General features: G+C 40.6%; 1 protein-coding gene across 2 annotated transcripts in view; it reads left to right on the top strand.

Annotated features, from left to right (window-relative positions):
- FAF1 (Fas associated factor 1) overlaps nt 1-12,306 on the top strand; it is a 387,381-nt gene that overhangs the window by 327,796 nt on the left and 47,279 nt on the right. For both annotated transcript variants that reach the window (XM_004588662.3, XM_058681408.1), the window contains 2 exons: nt 3,449-3,529; nt 4,853-4,930. In XM_004588662.3, coding sequence (XP_004588719.2) covers nt 3,449-3,529; nt 4,853-4,930 — 159 coding nt within the window. The remainder of the gene's footprint in view (nt 1-3,448; nt 3,530-4,852; nt 4,931-12,306) is intronic.

Raw genomic sequence — 12,306 nt, 5'->3', positions numbered from 1 at the left:
AAAAGAAAAAACCAATAATGTAAAACCTAAGCACTGTGAACTTTGAGCAGTAGGTCAGCAGACCCTCTAAACTGATTTGAAAGTAGTACGGTAGTACAGCCCTGTAGAACTGGTAAAGCCGCCAGCTGCAGTGCTGGCGTCACACAGTGATCATGTGGCAACTACTCCATGTCTGATCCAGCTCCCTAAACATGTGTCTGGGAAAGGAGCAAAGGATGGCCCAAATGCTTGGGCTCCTGGACCCATGTGGGAAGCCCGGAAGAGGCTCCTGGCTCCTGGCTTCCTGGTGGCCTAGCTTCAGCTTTTGTGGCCATTTGGGTAGTGAACCAGTAGATAGAAGATTGCTCTCTCTGTGTGTGTCTCTGTAATTCTCTTTCAAATAAATAAAAATTTTTTAAAAATAATTATGGGAAAGTGTTCCAAGCATGGTTATCTATGTCTTCCCATAATTAATAGTGCCTTTTCTGTGTAGCATTTGTGCAAATATGCTGCCTAATATGAAATTGGTACCTAATGACTGTGAGAGGAAAGAAAAAAGGAAGACATGGAAAAAAAGGGCAGTAAAGGAAGGAGATTAATTGGTTCAGGAAATCCTATTTTAACAGGTGCCACAATCTTTGGCAGAGGTCCCTATATTGAATGCCCTTTCATATCTGCCACAGTCTGTTTTGAAATAGAGCTGTTTACTTAGAATACTTTTGTTATGTACTGTATTTGTGCTCAAAGGGCTTCCACCTGTAATAGCTTGTCCCTTTATTGTATGTACATAATGTCGTAACAGGTCATACCTGCCTAGCCAGTAATTGCCTTGATTCACATGGGGCTACTTTGTTAATAAGCTTTATCTTTTTCCTTCTTGATTTTTACTGCAAACAATTAAGTATTTTATGCCTGGAAAGTGTACTCATTTATTCAAAATGGCCTTATGAAATACCTCTCAAAGTTTAGGAATTGTGTAAGATACGGAACTGTACAGTATCATGGGAGAATCCCGTATTAAATAATTATACAATAATTGCAATTGGATAAATGCTTTAAAGCAAAAGTCCAGAGTGTTGGGAGATAAACCTAACCTGTAAACAAATTTGATGGAGTAAAGTCAGGAAAGTCATTAAATTTAAGCATTTTAAACATTTCTCGGAGTGGGCATTTGTCACAATGGCTAACACACCTACATCATGTAATGAAGTACCTCAGTTCAAATATCCACTCTACTCCTCGTTTCCACCTCCTACTAATGCAAACCCTGGAAACAAGGTGATGGCTGATGTACTTGGGTCCCTGTTACCATGCCGGAGACCCTGGTGAAGTTCCAGCCTCCCGGCTTCAGCCTGGTCTGGTTTGGCTGTTGTGATCATTTGGGGAGTGTACAAAAGGATAGAAGATATCTCTCTCTCTCCCCTTCCCTATCTCTCTCTCTCCCTATCTCTCTTGCTCTCTCTGTCCCTCTCTTTCTGATTTCCTTCCTCTGTTTGTCACTTCACTTTTCAAATCTAAAAAAAAGTTTATTTAAAATATAGAAAGGTAAGATTATGTCATAATTTGTCAGTTATATTCTAAGGATATATTGATTTGGAAATGTAGTCTTAATCCACAAAAGCACAAGAGCCTCAGAGGTCCTTGAACATTTGACTAAAAAGGAGGTATTATTTGCCAAGAGTGCATAGTTTATTGCTGAAAGAGTTAGAGCTTGAACACAGGTCTGCTTATCTTTCTGTTATCTCTCCTCAGTTACTTGAAAAACAAAGTACACATCAAATATAAAACACCGATAGCCAAATAAACTACTAAATGGCCACTCTGTACAAACATGTGTTCTGAGCAGGGGAAAGAATTTACAGAGTAATGAATTGGGCAAATGCAAATATAAATGGAAACATGCAAAATTCACCTTATCAGCCTGTTTTATCTAGTCTTAGTTAACCCTCACTAAATCTAATGACAGATAGCCAATTGGAATTAAATGAAAATATATATATTTTTAAATGCTTCGGGAACTAGCACAGAGGTATATCGGGCTAATCCTCTGCCATGTGGTGCTAAGATCCCATATGGCACCAGTTCATATCCTGGCTACTCCACTTACCATCCAACTCACTGCTTACAGCCTGGGAAAGCAGTTGAGGATGGTCCAAGGCCTTGGAACCCTGTACCCATGTGAGAGAGTCAGAAAAAATTCTTAGCTCCTGGCTGCAGATCAGCTCAGCACTGGCCTTTGCAGCCATTTGGGGAGTGAACCAGTGTTTGCAAGAGCTTTTTGTGTCTCCTCTCTGTAAATCTGCCTTTCAAATAAAAATAAGATCTTTAAAAAAAAAAAATGCTTATGTGTCTTTAAAATACCAAGCAATTGCTAAACATAGGTGCCCAATATGCTCTTTAAAAAGTATTTATTTGTTGAAAGGGTTACAGGGAGAAAGAGGAATCAAACTTCCATCCTCGTGTTCATTCCCCAGATGGCCACAGTGATCAGAACTGGACTAGGGTAAAGAAACTTCTTCCAGGTCTCCCATATGGGTGACCAGGGCCCATTTACTTGGGCCATCTTCCATTGCTTTTCCCAGGCAGCAGGGAGTTAAGTCAGAAGTGAAGCAGCTAATCGCAAGCTGGTACCAGCGGAGGAAGCCAGCATCATAGGCAACAGCTTTAACCTGCTGCAGCACAGCACACATCTCTCCAATTAGCTTTTTAAATCCATTTTTATTCATGTGTGATGCTACATGACACATGAAGCATTCAAACTACTTTGGAATCTAAGTGGTTTCTCAGGTTAAACTTGGGACCCTTAATCTTTTGTCCCCGCATATCAGTTCCCTTTCATCATGGATAATAGATTCAGACAAACAGTATCTGATTTTTCCTAATGTTTTATGTTAAAATTGGGAATTGGTACTGTTTAAACCAGAGCTTTTGGAGTTATTTTGGAAATGAGAAGGAGTATTAGCTTTCAGGGAGAATGCTAATCTTGAGTGGATACTAGGGAGAACTCTGAAGAGAATGTTAAACATACACTCTACCTTAAATAAGTATATTGTAAAGTGCAAAGACAAATAGAAAATATAGTTACTCCATATGTGGGACAGTGTTGTGGCAGAGCAACTTATGCAACCACTTGGTATGTCAGAATCCTATATAGGAGCTCTGGTTTGAATCTCAACTGCTTTGCTTCCTGGTATTGTGCCTGAGAAGGCAGTAGAAGATGACTCAAATGGTTCCTGCCTCACATATTGGAAAACAGAATAAAGCTCCTGGCCTCAACCTGGCAAAGCCTTGAGTATGTAGGGAGTGAAGCAGTATTTGGAATATTTCTCCCTTTCTCTGTTTGTATTTCACTATATATCATGTTGACTTATTGAGTTACTTACCTGCCAGCTATAGATTCTTTATTTGATAATAAATTCACATGGGAAATTTTTTAAATCACTAATAAGTTTGAATCTTTTCTTTTAAGGATGAACGTGAAGCCAGAGAAAATGTTAAGAGAGAGCAAGATGAAGCCTATCGCCTTTCACTTGAGGCTGACAGAGCAAAGGTAGGTTTGGTCATGTTGCTTCTGGGATAAAAAAAAATTCAATCTTAGACATGTTGCATTATTTCAGTACCGACCCTTTTATCACTTTGATCCCTAAAAATATAGAGTTTGCAAGGTAGAGAGCTGGATTCCATTAATCAAAAGATAATTCTGTCTGTTGTTCTCAAGGCATAGTTCATTTTGAAAAATTAAAATTTGCCAGGCCCGGCAGAGTGACCTAGCAGCTAAAGTCCTCGCCTTGAAAGCCCAGGGATCCCATATGGGCGCCGGTTCTAATCCCGGCAGCTCCACTTCCCATCCAGCTCCCTGCTTGTGGCCTGGGAAAGCAGTCAAGGACGGCCCAATGCATTGGGACACTGCACCTGTGTGAGAGACCTGGAAGAGGTTCCTGGTTCCTGGCTTCAGATCGGCACAGCACCAGCCATTGTGCTCACTTGGGGAGTGAATCATTGGACGGAAGATCTTCCTCTCTGTCTCTCCTCCTCTCTGTATATCTGACTTTGTAATAAAAATAAATCTTTAAAAAAAATTAAAATTTGCCAAAAATCATTAAAAATTAAAATAAAAATCAACGAACCTGGTATCTGTTTTGTTTGTTGTGATAATCCATAGCAATTTTTTTTGAAAGTTGATTAGGTGACTTTAATGTGCAAAGTTGAGAGCCATTGGTTAGTGCATCTTGAGGACCTGTGTTGGGTGTTGAGGAAGTTGGAAATTTGTATCCACCAGTCTCTGCTCTCAAAGGGAGAGTCACAGAGTGGTAGAGGGAGTGAAGAACACAGGCAGTTGTAACGTAGAGCAAGGATCCAAAGCATCATGAGTGCAGCACTGAGTTCTGTGTCATTTTAGTGAGTGGCAGTTTCAAGTACAAATTTTGTTCCAGCTCTTTGGGAAAGCCTGGAAGTTGGAATTTAGTAGAAAATTAGAGGAGCGAAGAAGTAGTGATGTAAATAAAGGCCAGGGAGCACACAACATGGGGGTAGGTAGAGCTGAAGTGAATTGATTTTGGCTGCAGAAAAAGAGCAGAATAGGCCAGGGGGAAAAGAAAGATCCTCAAAGTCTTGAATACCACATTATCTAGAGCGATCAGAAGTGTATAAGAGCCCAACATGATCAGAAAACTGTGCTTTGTTAGTGCTTTCATTTCCATTCTTGTTCCAGAGAAAAACATTTCCATTACCCTGGTGTACTTCTAGATCCTATTGAGAGTAAACGCTTTGAATGTAGCAAGCTCATTTTCTTTTCTTTCTTTTCTTCCTTTGCTTTTTCTTTTTTGAGGTAAACAAGTACTGACTGCTTGCTCCCATTCTATTTTATCAACAGAGGGAAGCTCATGAGAGAGAGATGGCAGAACAGTTTCGTTTGGAGCAGATCCGCAAAGAACAAGAAGAGGAACGTGAGGTAGGGCATAATTTTCAGGAAAAAAAAAATTCAAAAACTGGGTTTATTTCCACTGCATTCAGTACTGAGGTTGAGTTTTAATGTTTCTTGCAACTTATTTCTTGCTTTTTGCCTAAACTCATTTGAAGGTGAAAGATCAAACCTTTTCTTACAAGAAACATTCAGTTCTACTATATGAAATTCTTAGGAAATTTAATCTTATACTAGATTTGTGGTTTTCTGTTGTTTTCAGTTCTGCTGCCCTTTTGTTGGCTGAGAAATATTTCCCACCCTTCTTGAATACTATCTCATTCTAAAGATATAGGCAGGAGCTGGTGCTATGGTAAAGTCACTGCCTACAGTGCTGGCATCCTGATGGTTGCTTGTTTGAGTTCTAGTTGTTCCACTTTGACCCAGCTCCCTGTTAATGTGCCCGGGAATGTGGCAGAGGATAACTCATGTCCTGGTTCATTGTATCCTGCCTTTTAGAACCAGAAGAGGCTCCTAGTCCAGGGTTGAGACTGGTCCAGCCATTCCAGCCATTGGGGAATGAACCAACAGGTGGGAGACAGCTCTCCTCATCCCCTACCCCGATAACTGCCTTTCAGATAAATTAAACAAAAAGCTTTAATAAAAAATGATAGTATGCTTTTCTATCCCTTACCCAGACTTTACCTGCTAGAAAATATTTTTACTGCTAAATCATCTCATGATCAGTTTCTAAATACAGGAGATCCATTTAGCTTGGATGATGTTTTTGTGTATCACATCCATATCAATATGGCAAAGTTTTCATTCACTCACTTTGCAAACATTCTTCAAATACTGCTGTGTATCTAAAATGGTGATTCAGACTTGGATCATGCTCTTCAGGAGTTCATAGTCTGTAAAAGATGGAATTATTGTACTGTATGTAAAAGTTATTACTAAAACATGCCCGAAGTTCACTGGGAACAAGGAAAAGGTGAGTCATAACTCAAGATGGTTTCATGGAAAATGACTTTTAGAATTCTCTTTTATACATGAAATTAATGACAGATTCACTTATTTTTAAAAAGAAAGCCATCTTCAGAAAAAAAGATTTACATGAAAGGCAGAGCTATAGATAAAGAGACAGTATTAGAGCAATAGATGGATATTTTATCCACTGGTGCATTCCCCAAATAGCTACAGCCTTGACCTAAGTTAGATCCGGGAACTCCATCCAGGTCTCCTACATGAGTACCAGGGTCTCAAACACTTAAGTCATCTTCCATTGCCTTCCCAAACACATTAGGGAACTGGATCAGAAACAGAGTGGTAGGGTATTGAGCCGGATCTCCAGTATGGGATTCTGGCATTGCAGGTAGCAACTTAAACAACTTTACAACAGTGTCACCCTCAAGGAAACCATCTAACAAGTGACAGCATGGCCTGGAAGGGGCCTTAACTGTGGCTGAGAATAACTCCATCATTCATCATTCTTGGTCAAAGGATGGCATCTCTTACTAATTCAGCATTTGTTTTTTATATAAGAGGTATATGAAGTACTGTAAAAGAAACAAAGAATAGGGCCTGGTGTAGTAGCCTAGTGGCTAAAGTCCTTGCCTTACATGCGCCAGGATCTTATATGGTTGCCAGTTTGAGTCCTGGCTGTTCCAGCTCCTTACTTGTAGTCTGGGAAAGCAGTCGAGGATGGCCCAAAATCTTGGGGCCTTGCACCCACTATGGGAGACCCACAAGGGGACTCCTGGCTCCTATCTTTGGATCAACTCAACCCTGGCCATTGCGGCCACTTGGGGAGTGAACCAAAGGATGGAAGATATTTCTGTCTCTCTTTCTTTCTGTACATCTGACTTTCCAAGAAAAATAAATAAATCTTAAAAAAAAAAAAGAAAGACTAATAAAATATTTTCTGTCACAAGAAAATGTAACATTTTATAGAAAAAATATGTTTCTACAAGTAATAGAAAATCAGGAACAATGCCAAATTGCATAGGAGAAGTGAAAGAAAAATACTTTGAAAACTCAAAGGAGTAGCAAAATAGGGTACGACTTTGATAATCAGTGAACAGTATGGTAGAAATATCTGAACCAGATCTTAAAAGATATATGAATTCTCATTGTTTAGAAACCAAATATTGTTCATGTTCAAATACTTTTTGAGTACCTATCACATGTATGTTAAATACTAGGCCTGACAAGCCTTAGTCTGTGCACTCTGAAGACGAAGTATTTTGTTGAGTATCTTCTGTGTCATAGATTTTCTACTTTCTGTATGCAAGTTTGTTAACCATTAAACAGACTGTAATAGTAGTGATGTTTCTTTACAAGTAAGAAAACTGTACTATTGAACCACACACGTAGAAATGAGAACAGCTGAAATGATTACTTAGATCTTTATGACTGCAAAGTTTATACTTGTTCTCAAATTCCATTCTAGCATATGGCCATTTGTTGTATGCATCTACATGAGTCATGTGCAATTTCACAAAACTTTAAATGAAGTAGAGATTTGTCGCTATCCTCTAAACTGCTTCAAGAGATATAGTTAAAGATCCTAGGATTCTTGTGCCATCAGTCCTCTTTCACACATGCTGTCTTTCTCTTAGTACTTGGTTATATATAACTCTACTGGCTTGCTAAAATATCCAAGGGACACAATTAAATTGCATGTTCCAGATTTAGAGATTGGTAGCTTTTATACTGTCTTCTGATGATTTACCTAATTTATCATTCTCCTATTTGCTCTTTTCCAAAAGTAAATAAAGCCTAACCTTAGAAATATTCTATAAGCACCCTTTAGTGAAGCTCAGTATAGATTGAGCATTCTGTAAAATTCAAAATCCAAAATGCCAAGCTCCATCCTTTTAGATGCCAATGGAAAATTCCACACATATGACCCCCACATGACTAATAAAAATTCAGATACACTGAAAGAATGTATAAAATTTCCTTAAGGTTATGGTGTAAGATATATATGAAAAGCAGTGAATTTCATGATTAGACTTGGGCCTCATCGTCAAGGCAACACATTAACTATGTGCAAATTCCTCCAAAATCTGAAAAAAATTCAGGATCGAAAACACTTGTTTCTGGCCCCTAGCGTTTTTGATAAGGGCTACTCTCATCCTGAGTATATGCTGTGGTTTCTAACGTGTGAGAGGATGGGGCATGGAGGGAGGGAAGGAAGATCACATTTGGCAACTAACCACTATCTGGTGTTACGCACCGAATTGCTCCTGTAAAATGCATATTTGCATAATATTGGGTACCCCACATTATCTCACCTGAGTCACAACTAAAAGTCATATCATGTTTAATTTAATCTAGTCTTATCCAAATTAATGTTGACCCTTTTTTTCCCCATGGAACAGCAATTGACATGATTCAACACACTGAGTACTACAAACTAAAATACCAGAGAAAAGCTGATATTGTGCAACTTCTGAAAAAACTGAGACCCAGAAAGATTAGACAATTTGCCTGTGCTCACCAAACTGGTTGAGCACATAACCTGGATTAGAAGCAGGTCACCTGACTTTTCACAGTAACACTGCCTCCCTTCTTACTAGAAACTCAAACCCATATAATTACATTGAGAGGCAGGGGTGGTTTTATTATTTTTATTATCTCTGGTATTTCAAGATTCTTAAGAAAATGGGGCATTGAATACTCAAATAATCTTGGTCACATGGAATTTCTTGGTAGTTGTCCTCATTTTGATGTAATTGTTGGGATAAATCAGTAAAATGTAGAAAATTACCAGCTTCTTGGTCATGATAAGAGAAAAGGTTGCCAGACTATCTAGGGGCATGCTTGTGGCTTAGTGTCTAAGACTGCTTTAAACGAAAACCAAATGCTAAAAAACATCTCCTGTTTCACTAATTTATTTATTTACCTTTTCTTTCTACAATCATTTTCACGTATCTTACAATTCTAAGGGGTTAGAAAAGAAAGGGAACATTTAGACGACAGGGAAAAATCCAAATATAGAAAGATACATTAAGAAGCAAGATTAACATGTTAACAACAGATAATCCAGTAGAGACACCAAATGCCTATGATAGGTTTTTGCACATTTGCTCAATGTGAGCCTCAAAATTACTTGATATTTTAAAGACACATCTTTTTCTTGGTTCAAAACAAAGTAAAATATGATAGCCTACAGGTTTCACTTTGTGTGTAACATCAGGCAAAGTTTCGTCTCTCAGAAGATGCCCAGGTTTTTCTAGCTCTAAAACCTTACCACAGTATTTCCTGTGGTTCAACTTCTAAGAGGAAGCTGTGAGTTAAGGTGAAAACTGCCCCCAACTATATCCCATAGCTAAAGTAGCAAGTCATGTATGACAAGTTTTCTAAACATTGTTTTTACTGCTGAATTTCTGATAGATTGCATATGAAGGTTTTGAATCCCAGATCTTCAATTCAATGTTCAACAAATATTTATTTAACTCCTTCTATGTGTAGATCACTAGATCACTAAATCAGGTTCTCTTGATACTATATAGGTGAGTTATTATCCAAACCTCAAAGAACTCACTGTCTAGTGCAGAAAATTAGACAAATACCAGGTAACTCTAAGAAAAGATACCATACATTATAAAAATCATTAAAGTAACACCAAGTACTGAACATAACAGATCAACATGATTTCTGGTTAGGATGGCAATATGATAGACTTTACAGAGGGAGAAGGCTTTGGGGGATTAGTAGCACTTTGATGGTTAAAAAGGAAGAGAACTGAATTGATGAACAGATGAATAAAGGATTGGATGGAGGGCAGAAGGAAGGATATGGGCTGGACCATCATGAACAAAGCAACAGACACAGCATACAAATAAATTGAGAAAACAGTTCAGTGATTAGTGCTAGGTTAAAATGGCCCCATTTTTAGACAATTAGAAGTGGGAAACAATGCACACAGAGCCACTCTGTTTTGCTAGTAGAGACATTACAACAAAATAAATTATGTATTTTGCCTGTGTACCTAGAGACAAAAAGCCTTGGTGCTTCTTTATGTAGAACCATTATAAGACCATTATAATCAAAAAATTAAAAGCTGGGTTACTAGGTATGAATATCAGTTTCATATGAAGGCAAGTCAATGAATAAAAGATAGTTTTCTTAAAAATATATACTTCAGCAATCACATATTCCTATGTCAAAAAGATCCTTTAGGGGCATAAACTGTGGCTTTGCGGGTAGAGCCACCACCAGTGTGGGATGGACTAGGCAAGGTCTAGACCCCTACTGAGCCATGTGTGAGCAATATGTGGTTATGGACGAGCCATGGCTGGGCTGAAACATCCAACAGCAAGGACCAGTTTGGGTTGAAGGCCAGTCAGGAAAAGCCACTGTTCCTGCTAGGACAGGAGGTGAACTGAGTAGGACTGGCTCATGGACCAACTGGTATGCGCAGAATCTGGCATTGGGAGAGGTTCTGATGGAGGAGCCTGGGCAACTCCTCTGGCAGGACACAGACCCAGCAGGTAAGCGCAAGAAACATGATAGCAAACAGCCCAGAACAGGCCATGGAAAGTTACCCACGGCATACATTTGGCATGGGTCGGGGAAAGACCAGGCTGAATCAGTTCTTGTCATCCACTGGCAAATCCAAGAACCAGAACAATGTGGGCCGAGCCGGGTTCGGTCGCAACAAAACTAGTGCACAATACGGAATGCCAAGGTGAGGTTGCCTGTACTGGATGTGACTGCAGCGCCCATCCAGCACGCATGAGAACCAGGAAGGGAAGGGGCAGAGCCGGCACGGGGAATAAGGGTTGATCCCTTTGCCAGACAGCTACTCCCACTGGAGAGCATGAGCTGGGATGCGAGCAGACCAGACTAAGCAGGGCTACAACACCTGTGCACCTCATGTGGACCAGATCAGGAAAAAGCCAGGCTGGGCTGATTATTCCTACTGGTGCAAACAAAATTAGAGTGGGTGAGGGTTGTTTGGGTTTAGCCACAGCATCAGCTGGGAGAAGCTGGCACTGGGGGCTAATTCTGTCAAGTCAAACCACAGAACCACCTGGAGAGTGCATAATCCGGGAGTGGGAGAGGCCTGGGAGGGAAATAGTGGGCTCCTCCCTCTTGGGTTACCACCCCCACTGGAAGGCACGGAAACTAGGACAGAGGCTGGGGTGGCTAAACAGATACCCAACAGCATCTGTGTAGGCTGCATAGTGGAGCTGGTTAGATGGAACTAAGCTTTAATACCCATTGACATGTATGAGAGCCGAATGGGGTATGGGACAGACTGGACTAGTCTGCTGCACATACTGGCAAACCAGGGTAGGGGGCGGGGGTTATTGTGGGTCGTTCCAACTAGGCTGCAGCTCCCACTGGTTTATGCAAGGGCCGAGTATGTGTTGGGCAGAATCAGGCTGGACTGCAACACCCATTGGTTCCAGTGGAAGTCGGGGCTGAAAACAGAACCAACCCAGCAAGTGCAACCACCAGCTGATTGGGGCGATGTACTATGCCGGGCCCTGTACTTGCTAGTACATACAAGAATCTGGTCTGAGAACACCTCAGACAAAGTTTTTTTGGAGATCACCCCAATCAAAATGGCGGACTCAGAACCCTAACCAAGATAAGACAGAACAGGTCAATCAACCATCTCAGCTATATGTTGGCAGAGAAATACTGGGCAAACGGAGACTCTGTGATGGACTATGTCAATCAGTGGATTCTTCAAAGACCTCATCATGCTTGGAGTGGCAAGATTGGCAGCGATTTGGGCCCGGCAGCGTGGCCTAGCTGCTTAAGTCCTCGCCTTGAAAGCCCCGGGATCCCATATGGGCGCCGGTTCTAATCCTGGCAGCTCCACTTCCCATCCAGCTCCCTGCCTGTAGCCTGGGAAAGCAGTGGAGGACGGCCCAAAGCCTTGGGACCCTGCACCCACGTGGGAGACCCGGAAGAAGTTCCTGGTCCTGGCATCGGATTGGCGCGTACCGGCCCGTTGCGGCTCACTTGGGGAGTGAATCATCGGTTGGAAGATCTTCCTCTCTGTCTCTCCTCCTCTCTGTATATCCGGCTTTCCAATAATAATAAAATCTTTAAAAAAAAAAAAAAAGATTGGCAGCGATTCATAACTGGTGAACCATCAAATCCACTTGAGCAAGAACCTCGGAGCATGCCCTACATCCAGGACCTGGGGAGGGTGGGAAATTGGGTAGGCCTTCTCCCTTAATACTCTCCTTTAAACATGAAGGAAACAATATGGAAATCATAGTCTTACCCATTTCCCTATAGCCCTTGAACCTTTTTTACCCTAATTAACTATGTAAAGATTGTAAAAAAAAAATGTAATTAAAATATATATATACTTCAGCAATCAGATATTCCTATGTCAAAAAGATCCTTTAGGGGCCTGAACTGTGGCTTTGCGGGTAGAGCCATCACCAATGATG

This window comes from Ochotona princeps, chromosome 2 (genome assembly GCF_030435755.1).
Source record: "Ochotona princeps isolate mOchPri1 chromosome 2, mOchPri1.hap1, whole genome shotgun sequence".
Taxonomy (NCBI): Eukaryota; Metazoa; Chordata; class Mammalia; order Lagomorpha; family Ochotonidae; genus Ochotona; species Ochotona princeps.
Note: the sequence above shows the minus strand (reverse complement) of the source record. Positions and strands in the feature narration are given on the sequence as shown.